This window comes from Arvicola amphibius, chromosome 4, assembly GCF_903992535.2.
Source record: "Arvicola amphibius chromosome 4, mArvAmp1.2, whole genome shotgun sequence".
Lineage (NCBI taxonomy): Eukaryota > Metazoa > Chordata > Mammalia > Rodentia > Cricetidae > Arvicola > Arvicola amphibius.
The window spans coordinates 14,483,464-14,510,096 of NC_052050.1; the positions used below are offsets into that span (position 1 = coordinate 14,483,464).

The following is a 26,633-nucleotide window of genomic DNA, read 5'->3' on the forward strand; positions in this document are numbered from 1 at the left end:
GGTGGTTGTGTTGGCTGCTTTTTCTTTGACTGTAGACTGTCGGGAGTTATCTGCTTGTGCTGGTTGATGATAGAGAGCCTGTTTGTCAGTGGGCGGAAGGCTTTTACAGGACTTACCAACTTCCTCTCACACAGAGTGCATCACATTCCTCCATGGTCTGCTTTGTTTTCTACTGGTCAGCATCGTGATGAAGTCCCACAACCATTAAGTGCTTTTCTGACATTTAGATTTTGTTGTGATTTTTCAATGTAAAAATCAGATATTTTATTTTTCTAGAAGATTCTAACAAGACATGTGACAGCAGTAACACTAGTGCTACCACTACCTCCACCCAGCCTAATCTGGAGAGCAGTAGCAGCAGTGAACTCAGCTCTTCCCAGAGTGACTCTGCTAAGGCAGCTGATGACCCTGGCGCTGTGGAAAGCGACTCCCACACACCTGTCTCTGCTCAGGAAGAGATAGGTAAGAGCACACTCAGCCACTCAGGGGAGAGGTGTTTTTGTGGTTTTTTTTCTTTTTTTCTTTTTTTTTTCTTTAAACATTTTCATTTTTTAAATAAAAGTTTAGTGGGTTGGAAAGAATTAGTGTCTCTTGTTGTGTTTTTTGGTTTTGTTTTATTTTTTTTCATTAACATGAGCTCACTGTTTTTGCTTTACCAAAAAATCGTGTAAGAGGAGAAAAGTAGACACTTTTTCATTCTCCTGAAGAATAAGTAAGCACCATCAGTTTTTTGTATTTTTCCTTTTGTTCATATCTGTATGCTTACAATTTTTTTGGTTTTCTTTTTTTTAAATATATTAATTGGATCATTCTGCATCTTGTTTTTTGTGTGTCTATGGTTTTTTTTTCTCACATAGTGACACATGGTAGGGACTTCTCATGTTAGAGTCAAATGCATTGTTTTAGCTGCTGCGTGGTGTTTGGCCATCACCATGGTGGTGCTTTCTACCTGTCTCCACACGTGTCTCTGTGTTCTGCAAGTGTTTCTAGCAGTGTAGGAAACTGAATGAAATGACTGGCTGGTCAGATGGTAGGTACCCTTTACAGATAATAGTGGCTACTGCTTAGTTCATCACCCAGAAGGACAACCCTACTAATTTCCATACTTGTATGTTTCCCTATTTGCACACCTAAATCTAACACCATTTATCTTTTTTGCCAGTGGTAAGAATGTATTTAATGGAAAATATTGCCTATTTCCACTTATGAATGTGGTTGCTTCTTTTCATGTGTTTAATATTCTGTGTTTTGATGATTCCTGTTTTTGCTTGCTTTTTTCTATAGAATTTTAATATTTTTCATAAGTTTTAGAATTGCCTATGTATTCTAGTCATTAATATCTGCTTCATATTTGTGTTTATTACTTTCTTGTGCTTAATTTTTATGTTGTTAAATTTCATCTCTTTCTGCAGGTTTTCCCTATGTGTTGTATTTTTTTAAAAGGAAGATGATCTCATGAAAATAAATATTTGCAGTAATTTCTCATAAGTCTGTAGCATTGTTTTAAATTTATCTTGAGTATAATTTCAGATATGACATAAGGTTGGAGATGTGTTTTACTTAGAACTTTTCCAATTGTAAGTGACCAAATGTAGAGGGAATTTAATTAGCTCATATAATTGGGAAGTTCATGTTCTCCTGAAGCATAAGTGGACCCAGTGGTATAACCACTGCTCTATCCCCCCCCACCCCCATTTTCAATCAACTTAAGTTTGTGTGATAATTTAATTCTCTCCTAATACAGACAGGCTTTTTCCAAGTTGCAGGTAAGATGGCACCAGCAATTTGTTCTCATGTCTTTCCAAGGTCTGTGGCCCAAAGCCCCTACTCCTGCTCCAAATCAAAAGTCTTTGAGGAAGGAATTTGAGTGGCTTATCTTGGATCATATTGTTCCACACCTGTGGCCAGGGCAGGCAAGGTATTATTGATGGCTCCAACAAAAGTATATGATTGAAATGGGTAGGAATGAATTTCTAAAGAACAGGGCTGTTTGAAAGATAGGACCACGCAGAGAGCTGTGGTTGCATCCTTAGGTCGCTCAGCACAGCATGGTCACTCGTGTTTGTTCCCATCCATCAGTTCACAATGCCTCTGTCTGACCCTCACCTGAAAATGTCTAAAAACCTTTGGCCCACAATTGTGCCCAGTAGTTGTATATAATTATATCTTAAGCCCCGTCTAAGATTTCTTTGTGCTGTGCATTGTTTGACAGGTTTGGGTATGTCTTATCTTAAGTTTATAACCCATATGAAATTCTGAATTTAGCTGTTGTTCACTTTATTGTCCTGACAGTGGAGGGTCTATTTGGGTAGATTTGATATGGTGACAGTGGGTGAGAAGTGAGATGCATGCAAGAGGTTCTTCTGGGGGCCATTCCGTTGTGGTAGCCTAGGTTTTGCTGGCTGTTATGGGTTGTTGGGAATCACTGTTGGCTGAACACAGTAACTGGCAGAGTTGGAGAGTTCCCTGCCCTTACTCCCCATGTCAGTATAACAACACTCCCTTGCAGATTTGTAGGGATTCCCACTCATACCTAGTACTTAGTAACTTGCCTCAGGCCTCTCGGACAGGAACCCTTCTACTTCCTCACTGTGTTTGGTGGGCCAGTAGTTTTTGCCCTTTGCTTATGCTTGCCAGAGGGGCTGGTTTAGAGCAGGTGACTATTTTGCCAGCAGGCTGCCTGTAGAGGTTGACTTCTTAATGGCAGCAGTTTGGACTTGGGTAGCCTGTGTTCCATGAGGACCTAGCCTCGCCCTGTGTCTTCAGCTGTGATGCATACAGATGCGGTTGTTCTTCGCTTTATTTTTGCTGAACTAGCAAATGCAGAGGGTTCATTCTGAGCAGCACTGAATTCTAGCTGAGCACTGAGGGGCTTCTTTCAGAAAGCTCTTGCTATTCCATCTCTTCTTTCAACAAGTGAGGCCTAAAACCAAGAGAGCATCTATAAAGTCTGTTGCAGGATGTAATAAATGGCCATAAGAGTTGAGAGCCTTGGGTTCGCTCTCCAGTCTGCCCAATTTGCTCAGTGGCATATTTTGTAGACTAAGTCTTAAAATACTTGCTCAATTATTTAGGACTAACTCCTTTTGGCAGAAATCTACCTCGCTTAAAAACAGAAATAACATTTTATTAGTGGCCTCAACAGGAGCGTTTAGGGCTGGTGAAAGCCACGGGTGTACTATCAGGTTCAGGAAGCTAAGCCAGGTTGTCAACTTCCTCAACATTTGCTCTTCTCATGTCTGCTCTGGAGTATTGGTGGTGGTGGTGGTGGGGGGGGGTTGCTCCCTGCAAGTTACATACAGTCTTTCTACCATAGAGGTAAAAGTTAGAGCCTCTAATTCATACCCTTCCTGCTCACTAATAGAAAAATCAGAATAGTAAGGTGAGGGTTCCGTCTAGTGCTAGAACATATGCACAGTACATGCAAGGCTCTCAGTTCAGTCCCAGGGAAGAGAAGAAAACAGAGAGGAGAAGCCATACTTAAAAGCTCAAAAAGGAATAGGGTGACGACTGGCTGGGAAAGCTGCCTAGTGGGATGGTGAGGTCTTCTGTCCAGTTCTCTCTGGGTGCTGTAGTTGCTTCCAAAGGCAGGACCTTTGATCCATAACCCTATTCTTGCTACACAATTAAAGTGGGCAGAACATGTCCCTCCAGAAGGAAGGACAGGTAGGGAATCGATTGAGCCAACCATATCAAACAATCCCCTGAAATGAACAGATAGCCTCCCCATTTGCGTCTGTCTCTACTTGCCTAAAATGCCACCATATATGTAATACGAAATTCCCATCCTTGGATTTACCAATGCTACACTGCTTAATTTCTTTTTTTTTTTAGCTTTAAATTAAAAATCAGGTCTTATTCAATTTTCTGAACAATGGAAAATGTACAGTGATGAATGGCTGGGTATGTATGTTCACTATCCAATGTGAAATTTGTGCATATAGAAAGCAGAAATTGTATCTGGGCATTCAGACTGTCACCGTCAAAAATGAAGTTATAAAGGAGATGTTGAGAAATCTTTATTATGTTAAAAATAATTGTAATGAGTTTTCACAGATAATTATGTGCTCTAGAGAAAAATTCAGTTGGCACTTCTAAAATTAAGACTATTACTACTTAAGTGGAAAATCTTTCTGAAATTAACTCCAGCCTTTAATATAAAAATGCACATTAGATATACAAGACAACATTTTGTATGCATTCGAGTTGTTATGTTTGTTATTTGCACGTTTTTGGAGACCTCTCCTCTCTAGTAGATGAGTTTCAAAACAGGTAACACTGTTTTCTGCAAAATAATGAATGGCACACAGTATTTTTGCTTTTTGATGTTTGCTGTTGACAAAAACATTCAGGATTGACGACATGCTTTGCCTTTCAAAGGACTCGATCTGCTTATTTCTCCTGGACTTTAAATATATATGGCATGTCAGGGTTGGATAAATAAGGCGTTCTTAGTTATTTACTTCCTGTCAGCAATCACTTTGTGCCATTTTCATTTGGTAACAGGGGATTTCAGATTGGAGAAGTCTAATGGAGAAATCGCCGAATCCCCTGGAGCTGGGAGAGGAACGTCTGGCTCCACTCGCATCATCACCAGATTGCGGAACCCAGATAGCAAACTCAGTCAGCTCAAGAGCCAGCAGGTGGCAGCTGCGGCCCATGAAGCAAACAAATTGTTTAAGGAGGGCAAAGAGGTGTGTTCTGTTTAAAACAAAATTCTGTGTACTGTGAATAATTAGGATCGTGGACAGGAGAGATGGCTCAGAGGTTAAGAGCGTTGGCTGCTCTTCTAATGGTTACATCCCAACTGGTAACTCCAGCTCCAAGGGCTGTGTCTGCGGCCTCCAAGGGCACCTGCACAAGTATGCCAACACCCACAGTCATACACACATTAAATAATTAGAATTGGATTACCATAAAATCTTTTTTTTTAAAAAAAGAAAAAAAAAAGGACAGGAAATTTATAGACCTAGTTTTGAATTGTGTTTTCTTTAATGTAGTTAGTACCAAGAACAAAACTGTAAGTCTTGTATTGTGGCAAAGAAATTTGTACACACAAATTTAGTCCATTTATTAGAATTCAATGAGCAGATGATGTTAGAGTCAGCTAATCAAGTACAATTCTGTTAGGTTTTTTTCTTGTTTTTAGAAGATAGTATCTTACTGTGTAGCTCTGACTTTCCTGGAATTTGGTACATAGACCAAGGTGGCCTCAAATTCAGACAGAGTTCTACCTGCCTTTACCTTCCCAGTGCTGGGATTAAAGACTTGCACCACCACAACCCCATTTCCTGTGACCACTTTCTACTAGAGCAGATGATCAAACCTGACACCACAAGCTCAGCTCGCCTAGCTGCAGGCACAGAGTGACAACAGCTGTGTCTGATGATTTCCTGGGGCATCCAGCAGTACTGAACCACTGAGGAGGCTGAAGCAGGGAAGAATACAGCTAGTCTAAGGCAAGCCTGGCTGCTAACCCAGGCCCTGTCTAAACCCCTGACGTCCCCTCTCACGTCAGCGGAGAAAAGTAAACAACCAGTATTGATTTTGATAGTCCACCGAAAGATTGAGCCCAGCTTTGTGGAAACATTATTTTAAAGACCCCAGGGCCTAGAGCAACTAAAGTTGGAATAATGAAAAGAGCAGCAGTAGAGGACTTTTAGCCATTTTGGGAGAAGGGGTGCGGGGGGGGGGGTAGTGTGTGTAGTGCTCTCCTATTTTAATAAACTATGGCTAGAGTTTGATAGACTGATAGTCTGTGTCTGAGATCATGAACGTGCTCAGTGGTGTCTAATCCTCAAGGCCACTCTCCTTTCTTTCTGCAGTTATGTCTTCCTTATTTAACTATAAATTACCAACTTTCACCTTTAGTTAGGTAGTTTTTCGAGACAGGGTTTCTCTCTGTGACCCTTTATAGACCAGAAATATGTGTGTGCACACAAGCCTCCAGGTTAATGAGGGGGTGTCAGACAACTTTGTGAAGTTAATTCTCGTTTCCCACTTTTGTGGTATCCATGGCTTAAAATGGGTCACCAGACTTGTGTGACAAGTATCTTTACCACCTGTCCTGTGCCCTGAGACAGTCTTGCTATGCAGCTAGCCCTAGCTAAGGCTTGAATTCATGGTCTTCCCGCCTCAGCCTTCTGAGTGTTGGCGCTACAGGCATGAGACATCCAGCCTAGCTCCAACCTCTCTTTAGCTTCTTTTCTATTTTTTTAGGTCCTCCCCGCCTTTTTTTTTTTAACTTTTAAACTTAGTCATAAGTTTACTTTTAAACTCTTAGTCATAAAATGTCTCATGTTTGGAACAATTGATTACAATTGTTGAAAGACAGTTGGTCAGACAAAATTTGCATCTTTGGCATGAATAATGACATGTTGATTTTCCTCATCAGGTGCTGGTAGTTAACTCCCAAGGAGAAGTTTCACGGTTGAGCACCAAAAAGGAGGTGGTCATGAAAGGGAATATCAACAATTATTTTAAGTTGGGACAAGAAGGGAAGTATCGTGTCTACCACAATCAGTACTCTACCAATTCCTTTGCCCTGAATAAACACCAACACAGGGAGGACCACGATAAGAGGAGGCACCTTGCGCATAAGTTCTGTCTCACTCCAGCTGGGGAGTTCAAATGGAATGGGTCTGTCCACGGGTCCAAAGTCCTTACCATATCCACATTGAGACTGACCATCACGCAGCTGGAAAGCAACATCCCTTCGTCCTTTCTTCATCCCAATTGGGCTTCACACAGGTAAAGGAAACTGAAGTTCATATATTGCTGTAAATGTGCTAATTACCTAAAAATTGATCCTTGGATAATTCTAAGTATCAGAAGGAGTCAAATGGAGACCGAAGCTAAAGAATATTGTGCGTCAAGGAGTTGAGGGCCTGGGTGATGTCTGGACTTGCTCCTGTGTATAAAATCTCCAGTTCTCTGAGCTAAGCCCCCTCGGTGTGCCTGTGTGCTCGTGCCACATAGAACCCTTTCTCATCTGAGTCGTGGTAGACTGTAACTCTTGTGTTTTTCAGTTACGAACAATGGAATGAAATGCTTTCTTTCTTCTGAAATGCAGGGCTAACTGGATCAAGGCCGTTCAGATGTGTAGCAAACCCAGAGAGTTTGCGTTGGCTCTTGCAATTTTGGAGTGTGCAGTTAAACCTGTTGTGATGCTGCCAATATGGCGGGAGTCTTTAGGACACACAAGGTGAGTGAGTTCTTAGCTTTGGGATTGATGAGTATTGGATATTTCTGAAATGCTAGATCATTAATAATTATGGAATAGCCCAAGAGGTCACAGTAAACACTGTCTCTTCCCATTCTTCATTAATTCCCAGGATGCAAGACCGTGATGAAGATGAAACGAGATCAAATATATTTTTTATTAAATTTTTATATTTTATGTGTATATGTGTGTGTGTGGACTTGTGCATGCCATGGGTCTGAATAGATGGAGAGAAGTTTATTCTTGACAGGTGACTCTGCCCCTTGAGCCAACTTGCTAGTCCCACATACATATTAAAAGATATTACAAGTGAAAAGCGTTTTTGACAAGATGAAAGAGTGTCTGTCTATATCCGGTGTCTGCTTACATGTATGTTGTTCATCATGTTTATTTCTGGTGTCTGCAGAGACCAGAAGAAGGTATTAGAATGCTCTGAAGCTGGATTTACAGACTCTTGTTAGCTGAGTGAGTTCTGGAAACCAAACCAGAGTCTTTGCAAGAGCAGCCTTGTATTAACTGCTGCCATATCTAACCCTAAGAAGTCATATTTTAAGCATTTATTCTAAAATGTTCCCAACACTATGCTAAAGGTCAGGCTTTATTTCTCTTTGTAGACTTGAATGTCTGGCCGAAGTTCATATAGCTACCAGGTAGACTCAGCTGTGTACTTGAGCAAGCACTAGAAGTAAGAATGAGAGCATTTGCTGCCCTTCCACAGGATCAGGTTCTTTTCCACACACACATACACCTGTAAGCCCATTGCTAGGGATCAGGTATTTGGGAAATAGACACATCATGAAGGCTCTCTGACCAGCCGGTCTAGCTGAAACAGTGATTCATTGAGAGGCACTGTCCTTAATAAATATATTAATAAGGTGTTAGATGTCCACCTCTGGCCTCCAGTTGCATGTGCGTTCCCTGTGTCCACAGACACACACACACTTTAGAAAATAAGAATAAAAAATTTAAAAATTATTCTGAGGACCAAACTATACACACAAGACTTTGATTTTAATCCTAGAATTTTAAGCTAAATAAACAAACATGTGTGTGTGTGTGTGTGTGTGTGTGTGTGTGTGTGTGTGTGTATGTGTGTAGCTATGTTAGATGTGGTTGTATATTCCCTTGATTCTAGCATTGAGGCTGAGGTAAGAGAATCACAAGTTGTAGGATCTGGTCTAAACAAAAAGATAAACTACCAAGAATCATAGTAGCAAACATGTTATACTTTTTAACACTTTAAAGCACTAAGAGTCAGTCTGTCTGCCCTCCTACTGGGTCACTTGAGTGGTGTAATCCCCTAACTTTTTACAATAGAAATGTATTTTCCAGCCCTTTAAACATGTTTTATTTTATAATGATGTGGTGGCTCACATCTGGACTGGTAGCACTTGGGGAAGTGTGGGCAACAGGGTCTGAGGTTTAAAAAAAAAAAGGCAAAAATATAAAACAAGATAAGAAGAATAAATTTCTCGGTGATGTCAGTTTTTGTCCTGTCACTATAAAATTTCATTCACGTGTAGTTGGATTTTTGGGGGTAGAATTTGGTAAGATAATTAAGATTAATTTAGAAATAATATTAACAAAACTCTGAATTAGAAGGACAAGTTGAGCTGGTTGTGGTGGCGCACGCCAGTAGGATTTGCTGAAGGAGGCAGGAGGATCACGAGTTTGAGGCCAGCCTGGGCTATACATTTAAAAAAAAAAAAAAAAAAAAAAAAAAGAAGGATAAGCTGAGCTGGGCATAATGGTGCTTACCCTTAATCTCCATGCTTGTGAGGTGGAGGTATACAGTTCTGTTAATTTGAGGCTATCCTGATCTACACAGCAAGGTCCAAGCCAATTATGGCTACATGGTAAGACCCTGTGGGGCTTAGGGATTATGGCTCAGGGGAGAAGGCCAGAAAGTCTCCATGCTGTAGGTTGTCATCACTGCTGTGGTCCTGCTGTGTCTAGAAGGCACTGTTCGGGTCTGGTCCTCCCCAGCCTCTGGTACTTAGGATCTTTCTTCTCCGCTCTTCTTCCCCTGAGCCTTAGGGGAAGTGATGTGACAGAGATGTTGTACTGTGAGGGAGCAATCCACAGACCCTTGCTCTCTCTGATGTGGTCAGCTGTGTCTTACTTACCTGTCCTTGTCCACTGCACAAAACTACTTGTCTGGTGAGGTTTGAGAGCTCAGCCTTCTGGCCTACACACACAGTTGTGTACACCACACACAAGTGAATACAATACTCGGTCAACATCTTAGGTGCAGTGAGTACCTCTGCTCGAGGCTCCTGCCAAGCCCGAGGCTCCCGCCAAGCCCGAGGACCTGAGTTTGTAAGATCCTAGCTCGGGAAGTAACAAGCCAGGCATGTGGCGTGTGCTTTCAGTCTCAGCCTTGGCACATGGAGGCAGGTGGGCCAGGAATACAAGAGCAGTCTCAGCCCAGAACTTGATGCCATCATGGGATATATTAGATCCTATCTCAGAAAACAAACATCGAAACCCCTGAAGAGATGATTTGGGGGTTAAGAGAACTGGTTGCTCTTCCAGAAGACCTGAGTTCAATTCCCAGCACTCAGGTGATGAATAACAACTATCTGTAACTCCAGTACCAGGGATCTGATGTGGTCTTCTGGCCCCTATGAGCCCCTACAAACATGAAGTGCAAATAAACTCATTCAGGCTCTCACATCTACACTTTAGATAAGGAATAAAATAAAATAAATGTTCATTTAAAGGATAGATGTTATATTGAGGTACTCACATCATTAATTTTGTTTTTTACATAGCAGAGGGTGGAGAATTAAGATTGAGGCCATCCTGAACTAAATAACATACATGAACCTTCTCTCAAAAAATACAACAAAATATTAGAAGCTGTCAGAGCACTTTCTGGTCAGGAGCAGCAGGACGGTACATTCAGGGATTTCTCAAATAAGCCCTAAGACACTTGGAAGCTCTGCTGTGGACACCGCATGCCATTGAGCAAAGAGGACATGTTTCAGGGAAGAGGCCTCAAATTGATCAAGGTTAAAAAACAAAACTAGGGACTGGAGAGATAGCTTAGCAGGTAAGAGCGCTGACTGCTCTTCCAGAGGACCTGGGTTCAACTCCTATCACCCACATAGCAACTCACAACTGTCTCTAACTCCAGTATCTGACACCCTCACGCAGACATATATGCAGGCAAAATACCAATGCAGATAGAAAAAACCTACAGTACTAATTAGAAAAAAGACAAAACATGAATTAAGTTATATTATTGTTCTGATAATTTTTAAACAGATTTAAAACAAAGGTGCAATGGAGGAGGGAATTGAACACATATTTAAAATTCTAGGTGGAAAACCATTATTGTAATCAAACTCAAAAGAGAGATGACAAATTGAGGGAAAATGTTCTCAACTGACAAAGACTTTCTATAAAGGAAAAGGACTAACAGTCCAGTACAAGTGAGACACAGGACCTGAACAGGCATTGTGTACGTGTGAAGGGCTAGTAGACACAGAACAGCGACTTCTGCCGTAGTTGGAAATCAGTGGGATGGGATTGTTTGCCACCCAGTTTGTAAGTGTGATACTCAGCTCAGATGTATGGGGCAGCAGTTGGGTTTGTGACTGACAGGCCCAGGTGTGCCTGTGCTTGCTTCTTTTTTGTTAGCATTTCAAGTACAGGAACTTCTAGTCTCTGCCATCCTGTCACTGAGGAGGACTATGGAGGGCTACTCCCCATGTCCAGCATGAAGGACACACAATGTTGTATATGGTATCTATGCAGTAATACCACAGCACAGAATCCTGGGCATTGCCTGGAGATTAGGGGTGGGGCTGACATTTCATTCTTGTGGTCTCGCTCTCAGGTGACTATGGAGAAAGGAAAATCTGCCACCCTCTTCATTCCCCCTCCTGCCCAGTAGTGTGGAATGACAACTGGAGCTGCATGGTCCCATCCTGATGGGGCTCTTTGAAGTCTCCAGGTCATCAGTAGTGTCCAGGGCTTTCTGTCTCACGGACAGGATTGAACTACAGATTGAACTCTTTGTGTTGCTGCCTTTCCCCATAAAGACTTTGTTGGTGGTGGCCCGAGCAATGGAACTTTGAATGGGTCAGCACACATCACACACAGTGAACAAGCAAACAGCACACATCACACCAAAGCAAAGTGAAGCCTTTGTATCTGTTAGCTTGTGGACAGAAAGCCTGTCAGCAGCGTGATCTGCGCTGTCACTGTCTGAACTGGAGCTGGTCCCTCAGGATACACATGGAAGCTGCGGAAACTGGTGATGGTGGCACAGTTCCACCCTGGTCCTACCCCTGAGGCTGTACCTTGCTGTGGCTATAGCCCTGTTTTACTCCCAGTTCTGAGAGGGAACAGGCGCCCTTTCCACTCTGCCCAGCAGTTGTCACGCTAGCGGGCAGTATCTGATGCTGCTGCATGTACAGAGGGAGAAGATGGGGAGGGAGAGTGCTTGCTTCCTCGTTTGTTCCTTTGAGACAGCATCTCAGTGGACGTCCCCACCAGCTGTAACCACAGACTCCCATATGCTGAGATGACAGGCTTTTGCTACCAAGACTGAATTTAATTAATTTTTAAAAATTGTGTTGTGCGACTGGGTGATGGTGGCATACAACTTTAGTCCCAGCACTCAGGAGGCAGAGGCAAGTGGATCTCTGTGAGTTTGAGGCCAGCCTGGTTACATAGCTAGCTTGAGGACAGCCAAGGATACACAGTGAAACCCTGTCTCAAAAAATCAAAAATAAAATAAAATGTGTTGTGATATGGGAAGACTTAGTGGTAGAATGCTTGCCTAGCATGCTGAATCCCCAGTACTACGAGGATAAAAGGTGTTTGTATTTGCTGGTTAGAAGTCATAGTCTGAGTTGTTCATGTGGTGTCAGTTCTATTTAGAGTGGATTCTACATGGGTATTCGTAGTGGTGGCTTGTACAAGAATAAAACATTACTGTTTCTTTGGGGAGGTGCTTAGAAGAGCTATTCCTTTTTATGGCTAGTTTGCTGTTCTGATCTCTCCTCTTAGGGAATGCCACATCTGCTTATTTTTGTCTGTTGGGAATGTCTGGGGTGTAGGGTTCTAACTAAGCACTCTCTGGTTTTCCTAATTTTCAGTATAACATTCATATCCTTTTCCCTTTTCAAAATAATTTTTTTTAATTTGCGTATTCTTAGGTTACATAGGATGACATCAATTGAAAGGGAAGAAAAGGAGAAAGTTAAAAAAAAGGAGAAAAAACAGGAGGAGGAGGAGACGATGCAGCAGGCCACGTGGGTAAAATACACGTTTCCAGTGAAGCACCAGGTAACTGGCCCTGCGGCCACAGTCCGCACCTCGCAGTCATTCTGCTTCACTTCCTAACTCTTGAGTTAATGAGGTGGGATGAACACATCTTGTAATTTTGTAAGCTTGATTTTTCTCTTAGAATTTGATACCAATTTGTTGAAATTAATAATAAAAGTAAAAGCATTGTTAAATTTAATAGCAGTGTTACAATCTTTCATAAATCTTGAGATTCGAACTGAAAATTGATTATTTGGTAAATTTAATTAATTTTGCCTGATTCTTTAATTATTATACTTTTAGCTATTTATGTTAGTGTGAGAGTGCACGCACATACAGAGGTTGCAGGATAATTGGCAGGAGTTGGTTCTCCTGTTTTCGCCCTGTGTGTTCTTGCCCACTCTGCCATATCTCTGGCTCAGTTTGCCTGATTCTTAGCCTGTGTTTGGCAGATACTTCTAATACCAAGTGTGCTTCTTTAACCATTGGGTTTTCAATTCTGCCAGGTTTGGAAACAAAAAGGAGAAGAATACAGAGTGACAGGGTATGGCGGCTGGAGCTGGATTAGTAAAACACATGTTTATAGGTTCCTTCCCAAATTACCAGGCAATACCAATGTGAGCTACAGGAAGCCCTTTGAAGGAGGTGAGTAGTGGACTGTTGAGTAGCTATGGCCAATAGGAAGTCTTCACTGTTCCCGCTGAGTAGCTATGGCCAATAGGAAGCCTTCACTGTTCCCGCTGCTGCTGGTTGTCTCTTGTTAGTAGGACTACTTCTAACCAGTCGTATTTCTTAGAAGCTCATAGTTTACTGGCCTTATTTCAGATACGTGTATCCTTATGAAAATTTTATTAGCATGTGGAAAATACTGTTGGGATGTACTAATTTACAAGTTCTAAAGTTTTCTTATTTAAGATTATTTATATCTTATGTTTATGAGTGTTTTACCTTCATGTATCTGTGTGGAGCACATATTCATGCCTGTTGCCCACAGAACCCACAAAGAGGACATTCAGTTCCCTGGACTTGGAGTTAAGAGATGACTGCTGGCCGCCATGTGGGTGTTGGGAACTGAACCTAGGTCCTCTGCACAAACCACAAGTGCTGTTGACAGCAGAGCCCTCTCTAGCCCCATAAACTGAAGGGTTTTAAATTACCTTTATTTATAAGGCTTTGTTGGCTATGCAGGATTTTAGTTACAGAAAAATGAGAGAAAGTAATTTTTAAAAATACTCAGTCATGTATTTATTATATTCAAAATAGGGATTTTTTTTCTACCTATCCCAAGACTTTATAGTCAGTACTAGTTGACATTTTCAGTACTATGACACAAATAAACCTAGAAGGGAAGTGAATAGGGACGTCATGACAGGCACCAGTATTCTGAGTTATAGAGCTCAAATAATGTCTCCCTTCTGTTTATGTCTTGTCTTGAGTGCCACTCCTCACCATCTAACATCAACTTAAATGTAATCATGTGTGTAGTACTTCATTTGCTTTGGTTTGGTTTTAATTGGTTTTTTTTTTTTTTTTGAGACAGGGTTTCTCCGTAGCTTTGGTGCCTGTCTAAGAACTCGCTCTTGTAGACCAGGCTGGCCTCGAACTTCCAGAGATCTGCCTGCCTCTGCCTCCCGACTGCTGGAATTTAAGGCATGTGCCACCATTGCCCTGCTGGTTTTGTTTTTTTAATTAGAAATAATGAAATATACTTATTGCATAGTACTTGGTGGTTTTTATCTAAACTAGATATATTCAGTTCTTAGATTAGGAGATTGTAGGTTAAGAGGGCTTATAGATAACCAGAGTTTGGTTCCTAGCATCCACATTTAGTAGCCTAATAGCCCCCTGCTATTAAGGGATTTTGATTTCCTCTTACTCCGGTGGGCATCTGCACACAGATTTACATAAAGACTCCCCCCCCCCTCCACGCGCGCTTGCACACACAAGAATAAAAATAAAGCTTGGCGATGGTTGCGCACGCCTTTAATCCCAGCACTTGGGAGGCAGAGGCAGGCGAATCTCTGTGAGTTTGAGGCCAGCCTGGTCTACAGAGCCAAGCTACTTCCAGGACAGGCTCCAAAGCCACAGAGAAACCCTGTCTCGAAAAACCAAAAAAAAAAAAAAAAAAGAATAAAAATAAGCTGGGCTGTGGTGGCACACACCTTTAATCCCAGCATATCTCTGTGAGTTTGAGGCCAGCCTGGTCTACAGAATAAGTTCCAGGACAGCCAGAGTTACATACCTGTCTCAAAAAACTAAAACAAAATAAAAATAAAGTTCTAATATTACAGCTGTCTGTTGCCATACATGTAATTCTTTTTAGCCAAAAATAATACAGACGACAATAAGGATGAATCAGATAAAAGAAAAAGTCCACGAAGTCCAAAAAAAATTAAGACAGAATGTGATTCTGGGAAAGATGAGGCAAAAGATGCTGAAGCTGCAGCAGCAGACGACAGTGCAATGGAGCTCTCCAAGGTGTCCGAGAAGGACCACGGTAAGCAGGGGTGAAGAGAATGCCCTGAATCAGGTCCAAGGGGCAAGATACTGCTCCCTCTCATAGGAGTGTGATTCATGTAGTGGGTGATTGACCGCCATCTGTAGATGCTGTAGATGGTCACAGACATGTTCAGCATCTATGACAGTTCCACAGCATTTCATCATGCCAAAGGAAGTCTCTTTCTGATCCCAACCCATCAGTCTATTCTTGCTTGATTTTTCTGTTTCAGACATTTTAAAAAAGAAGTTAGACAGTTTGTTGGCCTCCTTTAATCTGATACAATGTTTTCAAGGTTCATCCACATTGTAGCATATTCCACAGAACACTCCACTGTATTGCTAGGCCACAGTTCATCTGTGCAGTCATTGATCAGTGAATAATTGGCTGTTTCTGGTTTCTAGTTGTTATGAACACTGACACTTTAAGTTTTAGGATTTGTTCCTCGTTTGTTTGAGAAAGAAACTCATTGTGTAACTCTGATTGGCCTGAAACTCACTATGTAGAGCAGGCTGGTCTGGAACATACAGAGAATCCACCTACTTCTGCCTCCTGAGTGCTTGGGATTAAAGGTGCCACTATAACCAGCTAATGTTTAGTTGGGTTTTGTTTGTTTGTTTGATTGATTGATTGATTTTGTTTTTAAACATTAATTTATTTGTTTTGTGGGTCCCAGAGATTGAACTCAGGACCTCACACATGCTTGACAACAAAGCCTTTACCCAGTGAGCCATCTCACCAGCTTTATATACAAGTATTTCTGTACGTACAGGTTTTCACTTCTTACTGGTGTACCAAGGAGTGGAACTGCTAGATTGTATGGGGGCTCCATATTTAAGCTTTTGAGAAAGCTTAGGACCAGTGAGATACATAAATAAAAACGTTGGGAGATGGCACCTGGGAAATGTGCTTAGTGCTTAAGCATGAGGACTAGGGGCTCGTGTTCCCAGAGTCCGCGTACCTGCCACTGGGGCCAGCACTGCAACCCAGAGTCTTGCTAACTAGACCAGCTGTATTGGTGAGCTCTGCGTTCAAAGAATAAAATGGAGACATATTGAAAAAGAATCCAGAGGTCAGCCTTGGGCTTCCTATACATAAATGTAAATGTATGCACACGCACGCATGCACACACACACACCCGCTGTATGTATGTATACACAGAGAGGAACCTAAGCAAACATGCATGCATAAAACGAAAACACAGGCATGGTGGTTCGCACCTATAATCCTAGTACTTGGGAGACTGGGGCAGAAGATTGACTTGAGTCTGAGGCTAGTCAGGGCTACAGAGTGAGACACGAAACAGACAGTTTTTGGCTTGACTTCTTATGACTCCTTGATCACATGTCATTTCTCCCCACATCCAAAAAAATCTGACTTTTTTGCTCAAACACTAATTTTGAACTGTTTATAAGTAATAGAACTGGAGGAGATTTTTAACTAATGAAAAGAAACAAAAACAAGTCATCTATAATTTTAGCACTTCAGAAGCTGGGGATAAAGAGTCATTGCAAACCCGGCCTAGTAGACACAGTGAGTTCCAGGACCCCCTATATGAAAATAACTAATTAGTTAATTGATGAGAAATGAGAATGAAATAATTCATTAATGCGAAAAAGAAAAATGGAAGAAACAAATAGAAGTTTTAAACCCATAGATGCCTGGTAGCACATATACCAAAAGTGGTTTAGATTAGTTTGCTCTATGGCCTAGGATATCCTCAAAACTCGTGCTACTCCTGCCTCTGCCTTCCACCAGTGCTGGGTGACGTAACTCCATCCAGCTTAGCACAGTTGATAACCATACTGTAGGTATAATGTAAACACTCAATAGCCTGTCATAGGCTGTCATTTTCCCAGTATAGAATCCCATCGACTTAGGTACCAAAAATCAGAATCATCCAGTATATGAAATGTTATGTATTTTTTAGCCCCATTTAAAGTTTAGCAGTGTCCATGACCTACCTCTACATATGAAAATAACAATAGTAGATACTTCTGAAAATGAGAATTTCTCATGAGGAAAATAACTTCATAGTGAAAATTACGTTTTTATCAATGTCTTTAATTCACAGATGTAAAAGAAGTTTTGGAGTCTGATAATGACAGATCCTTCAAGGACGAACCAATGGAGATAGATGACAATGTGAAAACAGAGTCCCTTGTAAACTGTCAGGAGACTACTCAAGGGGATGTGGTCAATGTCAGTGAGGGGTTCCATCTAAGGACTAGTTACAAAAAGAAAACAAAATCCTCGAAACTGGACGGGCTCCTGGAAAGGCGTATTCGACAGTTCACACTGGAAGAGAAGCAGCGCCTTGAAAAGTTGAAGCTGGAGAGTGGGGTGAAGGGAGTAGGCAAGCCTCCCATAAGTGCTCTGCAAAGCCCCTCTGAATCAGCAGTAACTGCAAAGGCCAGCGAAGGCTGTCAGAGTGACTTGCTTAGACAGGAACAGAGCCCCAGTCCAAGCCAGGCTAGCCCTGGGGACTCAGGACAGGGGTGCTCACCAAGTGATTCCACAGTTCTTGGCCTCAGTAATACTAGTCTGAGTACAAACCAACTCTATCAGAAAGATCAAGTGTCAGATGGTGTCTCTGTTCAGAGTTCAGGGCCAAACTGTCACAGACAGAGCTCTGTTGAAAGTGACCTTGATACCAGGGTCTCAGAGCCCACCAGTAAGGGACTGGAACTAAGTCGGACTAAAACAAAAGGAAGTGACTTTTTCATCGATGACTCTAAACCAGCCAGTGCAGATGACATTGGTACCTTGATCTCTAAGAGCAAAAAGCCACTCCCACAGGAAGATAGCATTATTGTGCCTTCTTCCAAGAGTACTTTACCTGTATCAGTACCTAAAAGTACCAGTGACAGAGATGCCCGGTCCTTCTCAAGAGCAGTTGGCTTTGATGGGAAACCAGGTTGTGACTCTGAATATAATAGCACTTTGGAAAATAGTTCTGATACGATGTCTATTCAGGATAGCAGTGAAGAAGACATGATTGTTCAGAATAGCAATGAATGTATCTCTGAGCAGTTCACAACTCCAGATCAAGGCATGGAGAGTGTGGAGCCGTCAAAATATGAGTTAGTTCCTAAATCTGCTGAAAATTGTCAAGATAAACTACAGGGTAAGGTAACTGAAGCAAATGGTAAAAAAATAGGGCAGCACCAGAAGCTGGACGAGAGATCAGTTAACAAATGTGTTGGCCAAGTAAGCCTAAAACATATCACCGACAAAAAGAATAATGACAATCGAGATTCTGAAAAGAAAGGACAGAAGGCAAATAAATTCCAGATAAATGGCAAAGATAGCAAAGCTAAGGGGTTCCTGAAAGGGCCGTGTTTGAAGGACAGCTCTGAAGGGAAAGCTCTGAGTGTTACCATTGAACCAAAGGTCAACAATGTCAGTAAGGTCGTCCCTGGAAATATCAAGTCACTGGCTGTTAAAGAATCTACTCTGAAGCCCTTTGTTAATGGTGACATCATCATGGAAGATTTCAATGAACAAAACAGTTCAGAAACCAACTCACATTTACTGAGTCCTTCAGATGCCAAAGGTAATCACCAAGACAGCCTACACACCCTACCGTCCACCAAAGAGTCAGACAGTACCCAGGTAACCATACCTCCAGCCCCTTGCCCAGAAAGTAACTCATGTAATCAGGTGGAAGATATGGAAACGGAGAGTTCAGAGGTTAAGAAGGTTACCCCGTCTCCTGTTGCTTCTAACCTTAGTAATGACTTCATGGATGAAAATGGTCTGCCCTCCAGCAAGGACAGGAATGTCAATGGAGAATCCAAAAGGAAAACAATCATCACAGAGGTCACCACGATGACATCCACAGTTGCCACAGAATCAAAAACTGTCATTAAGGTAGCAAAGGGGGACAAGCAAACTGTGGTTTCTTCCACAGAAAATTGTGCCAGATCCACTGTCACAACTACCACTACCACTGTGACAAAGCTCTCCACACCCTGCCCAGACAGCGGTATTGACACCATCTCTGTAAAGGAGCAGAGCAGAACCGTGGTTACCACAACAGTGACGGACTCCCAGACCACTGCAGGAAACACGCTGGTAACATCTATGACAGTGAGCAAAGAATACTCCACAAGAGACAAGGTGAAACTGATGAAGTTCTCAAGACCCAAGAAGACCCGTTCTGGAACAGCCCTGCCGTCCTACAGGAAGTTTGTTACTAAGAGCAGCAAAAAGAGCATTTTCGTGTTGCCTAACGATGACTTGAAAAAGCTGGCCAGGAGAGGCGGGATCCGGGAAGTCCCTTACTTTAATTATAATGCAAAACCTGCCTTGGACATATGGCCATATCCTTCTCCTAGACCAACCTTTGGTATCACGTGGAGGTATGTACTTTATATGTTATTTGGGGGAGGGGAGGCTAAAGAAGTTTTTAAAATCTCATTTTTAAGTAAAAATGAGCTCCTAGAAGAGAGGGAAGCATATGTGTAATGGCCAGGGTTAGTGATGGAAATGAGATATAGAAAGCTGCTAGCTCTGCCCAGCGGGTGGTACTAACGTTTACCCAGCAGCTGCGGATTTACCGAAAATGTAAGGGATTCTTTTAATATGCATGTCCATTTTTACTTTCACGAGACAAGAGAACACACCAAGCTTGTTTTCATGGTCTGACTTTCAAGTTACTGCATGTTGTTTGCTCTGCACCACAACCACCACAGAATTGGATGATCACTTCCTGGGTTTCATAAAAATATGCCTGTAATTTCATAAAGCCCATCACATCAGACCTTCCTAGTGAAATTTATTTGCATGATAAACATGTTTTGGAATTCTCTGTTATTTATGTAAGAAAAGCTAGGCTGCAATTTCCTAGGAAATGTCTTAAAATGCAGAAATAGTCTTATTCAGAATGCTCTGGGTCCTTGTGTTTGGGAACAAGCCTCAGTTTATAGTATTGACAGTTGTTAATCCATATTCATTTTTCACTGGGAAGGGGGCTTAGAAGTTCTCCTATGGACATGAGTAATTTGCCTTTGACCACAGAGGCCAGGTTAAGCTCAGTACCTGCTCTTCCTGACCCCAGCCAGCACTTCATGTGCTGTTTGTGCTCCACATGCTTGTCCAGGCTCTGTCCCTTTCCATGTCTCTGTCTCTGTCTTTTCCCCCTTTTTGAGAGGGATGAGGGATGAACATAAGCATTAAGAATGGCAAGCTTGGAAAGCAGCGTGACCTAGGCTACAGTTAGTGTTAGTGGTCATTCCAGATGAGCAGGGCATCATCTCTCTTAAGACTTCATTTCAGCGTGTCTTAAGTATTTCCAGATTCAGTTACCGTCATTCTTCTTTATGTTCTTTATATTGGAGTCAGCTAGCTAGTGTCAGAAAAGACCACAAAACCAGTGTAAATGCAAATTCTCCCTAAAGGAATTCATTGACTCTGGTGACCACTCATCGTTTGTTTGAGCACGTTTTTATGCCTCATCGTTGATTTGAAGTAAGATGTCATCACTCCATGGCACGTGCAGTAGAGACAGCTGAAAAGTACACTTTCTCTGCAGGGCCTGCAATGAAGGATTTGCAGAATCCTGCAGGGAATCAAGGAACTCTTCATTGCAGTACATGGAGTTGTAGGATTGCTCTGTACTTTTCTGCTTTCTTCATTGAGAGCGGTCCCAAAGTGCACCCTTGACTGTCCTGCAGGTAACTTCTTTCCCACTGGAAAAGTTACTACACACCAGTAGTTGGACTCAGATGCCTGGCAGGTGGGAGCTGTTCTTTCTGCTCCTGTGTTCTGAAGTGCAACAGTTTCGCTGGGAAGCACTGTCCTCTGAGCCTGGAAAGAACCCAATCCTAACCCGTGGGTGGGTTCCTGCAGTGCAGGCGCATTGACTTAGAGGATTTTAATATGTGCTGGCATGTATCATATCTGTTGGTCACTCTCTCATTTTTTAATGGAAAGAAATACCTTACTGTACATTCTTAATCTGTTGAAGTTGAAATTAATAACTATCACTTCTGACTAATAGAAGCATGGGTAAAAATATGTGTTATTTTGATTGAGGAAACTTTTTAAAAAATACTACAAAAACTATGTAAAGTGCATTTTTATACTAACCTTTGAGTCTCGTGTGTTTACTGCTTAGTAGAAGAATTCCAAGAGCTGATGGTGATTCTCACCCATTTATTTATTCACATTTATTTGTTGGGGGGTGGTTCTTAGGGGTCTAGCTATGCAGCCCAGGCCGGTCTCAAACTCCTGTCCTCCCACCTCAGCTTCATAGATAGTTAAGACTACATGTAGGCCCAGCTGTATGTGTGATACATATTTTTAAATGTAATGTTAAAGCTGAGCACTTTAGGAAAATTGACACTTGTCATGGGTGCAGTAAGCCCTTTTGACCTCTGTACATACATTTCCTTAGACCTGTTCCCCTGGGAAGACTGTGTGTCGCTGTCATTTCAGACTGGCAGTTGTTCCCCGTAGTGCTCTCAGTGGGATCCTGCTCTGTTCCTGGGCTGTTCTGAGTGATTGGTGGACTGCTCTCTCCTGCAGGGAAGGGAGGGGAAAGCCTGAGTGTCTCCTTTACGTGCTTTCCTTTAAGCCTTCTCTCTGGCATAGCTCATTCTGACTTCTGCTTTCTTCTCCATGCAAGCTCCATCACCATTTGCACCCACCCACCCCTCTAGCCATAACTGCACAGGATGTAGTGTCAGAAGTGTGCTTTTTACACTTTGTTCCTTCTCGGGTGTGCCCCATGACCTATGGACATGCTTCTCGTACAGCTCTTCCAGGTAGATTCTAATGAACTTCTCTGTATCCCAGCTTTGTTCACAGTCCTGGCCCTTTGGCAGCACTCTATTGTTTGAATGCGTGAGTGAGTGAGGCAGCAAACTGATAATCCATGGGGCATTGGTAGAGTACAAGACTGTGGGTTCTGTCATCAGAACAGTGGAGGTGCATGAGGCAAGATAGGCAGAGTGAGGATTTGAAGTTATTGTTTGACCCTAGAGAGCAAGCAAAGGAGAAAGAGAATAAGAAATGCTTGTTTTCCTGACACACCAAACTGGCACAAGACTTTCCATGGGACGTGCCTGAAGTGACAGATGCCTCGTTCCTCCCAGAATACCCCTGCACTAGTCAGCATCTTAAAGGCTCTGTTCTGGGTCGAGGATTCCTGGGGTGTTAACCTGAAGAAAATATGTCACAGGTGTAGACAGAAATTGGCAGAGGTACAGTAACAATTGACTAGAGCTTTACCTTCTCACGTTGTTCATTTCTCCCATGATAGTAACAGAAAAAGCATTGCTTTTCCAGTGCAAAATTGTCCTCTTACGATGAACCATTTGGGGGCTGGAGAGATGGCTCAGAGGTTAAGAGCACTGGCTGCTTTTCCGGAGGTCCTGAATTCAATTCCCAACAACCACATGGTGGCTCACAATCATCTGTACTGAGATCTGGCGCCCTCCTATGGCGTCCGGGCATACATTGAGGCAGAATGTTGTATACATAATAAATAAATAAATCTTTAAAAAAAAAAAGATGAACTGTTTGCCTGTTAGTGAAGGAAATGATTTCCACTGTATAGGTTTCCTCTATACTACACTCAGCCAGTGTATTCACTCCGTGTAGTATGAAAATGTCCAAAGGGGAATCTGATTATGTCGGTCGTAATAGGGAATTGACAGTCAATGACTGCTTTTATGTGAATTACAGTGAATTTCATTTTAGGATAAAATCTTCATTGAAATTGAGTAAATTCATTTTCATATGTGTCTGTAGTGTTACTTTTAAAAAGAAAGACATATTTAGTAAATTTATACTCATGCTTGTGGAAAACCATGAGCCTGGATTCCTTCTCTTCGTCAGAGTAGCTGATGCAGGACTGTGTTTCTGGAAATGGCTTTCTTCATAGGATTCCAAACTCACCGCATTGTTAGTACTTAGAGTATGTGTAACGCTCATTTTCAAGAGCCACCGTGGACTACAGAATCCCCTTCAGTTCAGAAAGGCCTTGCGCTGCAGCATTTTAGTTCTGTTTTACTCTGGTAAAATATAAACATTTTCAGATCTTTTTTGTTTTAGCAGAACCTATTTTATCTTGGTTTTAGCTTCAAAATTCCTCTATTATATTTAGTAACATGGTTATTGATTATAGTTTTTCATACATATATTTTAGTTGATTAATATAAAAATTGTCGTATTGATCTTAAGATAAAACCTCACCTATTTATATGGCATTGGAAATGAATCTAGATGATTTAAATGTTATTCTAGGAACTCCAAGCTGATCCTGTAAAGAACATGTAATGCCACAGTCTTCCAGAGCCATGTTAGAGACACTGAGGTTACAGTGAGCACCACAAACATGTCCTTCAGTTTCCTTGAGAGGAAAAGGGTATGTGAGTGTGTGTTTGTATGTTTATATGTAGTTGATCTGGGTTGTTCTTTCAGGTATAGACTTCAGACGGTAAAATCCCTAGCAGGAGTGAGCCTGATGTTACGGTTACTGTGGGCCAGTTTGAGATGGGATGACATGGCAGCCAAAGCTCCTCCAGGAGGAGGGACTACACGGACAGGTAAGGGAGTTGGACTTTAAGTTTAAAGGATACAGGCTGAGGATATAGTTTATCTGCTAGAGTGCATATCTTGTGCACTAACATGTGGACCCATGTTAGGTTCTTAGCACTGCATAACCTGGCTGTGGTGGTGCATGCTTATAGCCTTACCACTGAGGAGCTAGAAGAGAGAGGATTGAAAGTTCTAGGTAGGGCTGGAGAGATGGCTCAGCGGTTAAAAGCATTGCCTGCTCTTCCAAAGGTCCTGAGTTCAATTCCCGGCAACCACATGGTGGCTCACAACCATCTGTAATGAGGTCTGGTGCCCTCTTCTGGCCTTCAGGCATACACACAGAAAGAATATTGTATACATAAAAAATAAATAAATAAATGTTTTAAAAAAAGATTTATTTAAAAAAAAAAAAGAAAGTTCTAGGTAATCCTCACCTATGACTTCAAGGGCATCTTCAGTTACATGAGGACATGTAGCAGAAGAGGTAGCCAGACCTGGCAGCACAGGCTCATAATGTCAACTACTTAGGAGGCTGAGGCAAGAGGACCTAATTAATGACTTGCTTGGGTTACTTAGCTCAAGGCCAGCTAGAGCAACTGTTTCAAACAAAACAAACCAAGAAACTAAAAATGGCTCTGTGGCTATAACACTCACCTAGCATGTACAAGGCTCTGAGCTTGACCCCTAGCGGTACACAAAAATCAAATCAAATCATGTGCCATTCACTGAATTTATTAAATGCTTGTCTTATTTTGTAGAATTTAACCTTGCTCAAGTTTTCCGAGTGCCATAAAGTCAAGGTTAAGGAGCAAGGTTCACATTATAGGTGAGTCAGCAGCACACATAGACCCGTGTAAATGTTCAAATGATAGTTATTCTTCCAAAGTGTGAATCGGTTAACCCGAGATTCCTGGATCCTCAAGCACAGCTCTGACTGGCGCTGCCTCTGGGGTTAACTCGGACCTCAGTGTCTTTTTTTTCTCCTGTCACTCATGCTGGGGTGGAAGGATTGCCACATGTTTGACGCCAGCCTGGGCTTATGTATCAAGTTTTCTACCAACTTGGGCTATAGAGGGAACCCTTGCAGTGTATCAGAAGGAAAGGGATGATCTGCCTGAGCAGCACAGAGCCTGCTGCAGAAACAACCAGCCGCGCCACAGCCTCTTTGGGAAGAAGCTCACTATTGTGCTTATTCATGAACCAGATGTTCGGAAAGGACATTTCCGATCCACAGCTATAAAGAAGTGCCAAGTGCTACATGTTCTAAGTTTCTTCATATTTCAGATGATTATTAACAGTGTGTAAATCATGTTCCCGTAGAAACGTCTGAAACTGAAATCACAACCACAGAGATAATTAAGAGGCGTGATGTGGGTCCTTACGGCATTCGTTCTGAGTATTGTATCAGGAAGATCATTTGCCCGATTGGAGTTCCAGAAGCACCAAAAGGTAAGAAATAGATAATTACTGGCCTGTTGTTGGCTGTGTGTTCTGTTAATTGATATTTGCTAGTAATCGTCTCTTTAATTGCTTACCTTACACCACAAACTACGCCTGTGTTAAGAGACGTAAGACTACCTGCGCCGAAGGCGGTCTCTGTGAGCTCAGGGCCGCTTGGTCTGCAAGAGCGAGCTCCAGGGCAGGCTCCAAAGCTGCAGAGAAACCCTGTCCCGAAAAAAAAAATCTAAATTAGCCGGGCGGTGGTGGCGCACGCCTTTAATCCCAGCACTCGGGAGGCAGAGGCAGGCGGATCTCTGTGAGTTCGAGGCCAGCCTGGTCTACAAGAGCTAGTTCCAGGACAGGCTCTAAAAAAGCTGCAGAGAAACCCTGTCTCGAAAAACCAAAAAAAGAAAAAAGAAAAAAAAATCTAAATTAATAAATAAATAAGACTACCTGCCAAGACAGGAGATCGTTGTGAGTCCCAGGCCATCAGGGTGGGACCCCATTTCAAAAAAACAGACTGGATGCTGGAGAGATGGCTCAGCAGTTAAGAGTGCTTACCTCTCTTGCCAGGGATGCAGGTTCAGTTCCCAGCCCCTACATGTTGACTCACAACTTCAGTTTAGGGGGCTTCAAGGCCCTTGTCTGAACTCCATGAACTTCTGCAAATAAATTCATGCAGGCTCACACGCATGCATATAAATAAAACTAAATCTTTTTTTTTTTTAATATCCTTAGTGTTAAAACTAATGCACCAGCACTCAGGAGGCAGAGGCAGGCAGATCTCTATCATTTTGAGGCCAACCTGGTCTACAAAGCAGGTTCCAGGACAGCCAGGGCTGTTTTTAATTTATTTATTCTTATTTTATGTACATTGGTGTTTTGCCTGCGTGTATGTCTATGTGAGGGTATTGAATTCCCTGGAACTGGAGTTACAGACACTTGTGAGCTGCCATGTGGGTCCTGGGGATTGAACCCAGGTCCTCTGGAAGAGCAGCCAGTGCTTTTAACCACTGAGCCATCTCTCCAGTCCCCAGCTAGGACTGTTAAACAGAGAAACCCTGTCTCGAAAACTGAAAAAGTAAAACAAACAAAACAAAAAAACTAATGCAAACTACTCAAGATAGTCATAAGAGATATGCACATATGCATAAATAAGAAAATGTTAAGTATGGGAAGAGAAAATGTCTTCACGAACCCTTTTTGAAAATTATTCTCCCTAAATGTATACCATGTATACTCTTACTGATAATTAACTCACAGTTCATTTTAGTGAATAATGATAGGGGATAACCCCCACTTGAAAGAATACTGATAAGGTCATTTCTGTCCTGGGAGAGAGTGGGATACTGTCACAGTGACCAACCACTGCTATCCAGGCACACAGTCAGTAGGCAGAGCACAGATCTCCTCCTGGCAGACATCTGTTTATTCCAGCATCTCCTGAGCCAGAGTCCAGAGAAACTGGAGAGAAGGTGTGGAGTTGGCGACTACTAAACACACAGCAGACTTATCTAAGGAGGCAAAACTTGATTAACAAGGTGTTACGCGATCCGAGAAGATTTCGGCCAGTTTCTGCTCTGGTAGGAGCTGTTGGCAGCTTCAGTGTAGCAGATTCCTGTCCTCTGCTCTACGAAGCCTCAACCA

The 26,633-nt window shown here is 42.2% G+C and overlaps 1 protein-coding gene across 9 annotated transcripts in view; it reads left to right on the plus strand.

The window, feature by feature from the left end:
* The window catches only part of Bptf (bromodomain PHD finger transcription factor), a 108,590-nt gene that overhangs the window by 48,429 nt on the left and 33,528 nt on the right, over positions 1 to 26,633 (plus strand). For 5 of the 9 annotated variants that reach the window (XM_038327706.2, XM_038327712.2, XM_038327711.2 and 2 more), the window contains 10 exons: positions 277 to 462; positions 4,507 to 4,694; positions 6,395 to 6,750; positions 7,073 to 7,204; positions 12,394 to 12,523; positions 13,009 to 13,147; positions 14,826 to 14,999; positions 17,074 to 19,363; positions 23,430 to 23,554; positions 24,867 to 24,995. In XM_038327706.2, the coding sequence (XP_038183634.1) occupies positions 277 to 462; positions 4,507 to 4,694; positions 6,395 to 6,750; positions 7,073 to 7,204; positions 12,394 to 12,523; positions 13,009 to 13,147; positions 14,826 to 14,999; positions 17,074 to 19,363; positions 23,430 to 23,554; positions 24,867 to 24,995 (3,849 nt within the window). The remainder of the gene's footprint in view (positions 1 to 276; positions 463 to 4,506; positions 4,695 to 6,394; positions 6,751 to 7,072; positions 7,205 to 12,393; positions 12,524 to 13,008; positions 13,148 to 14,825; positions 15,000 to 17,073; positions 19,364 to 23,429; positions 23,555 to 24,866; positions 24,996 to 26,633) is intronic. The other 4 variants (XM_038327709.2, XM_038327713.2, XM_038327715.2 and 1 more) reach the window with 2 other exon arrangements.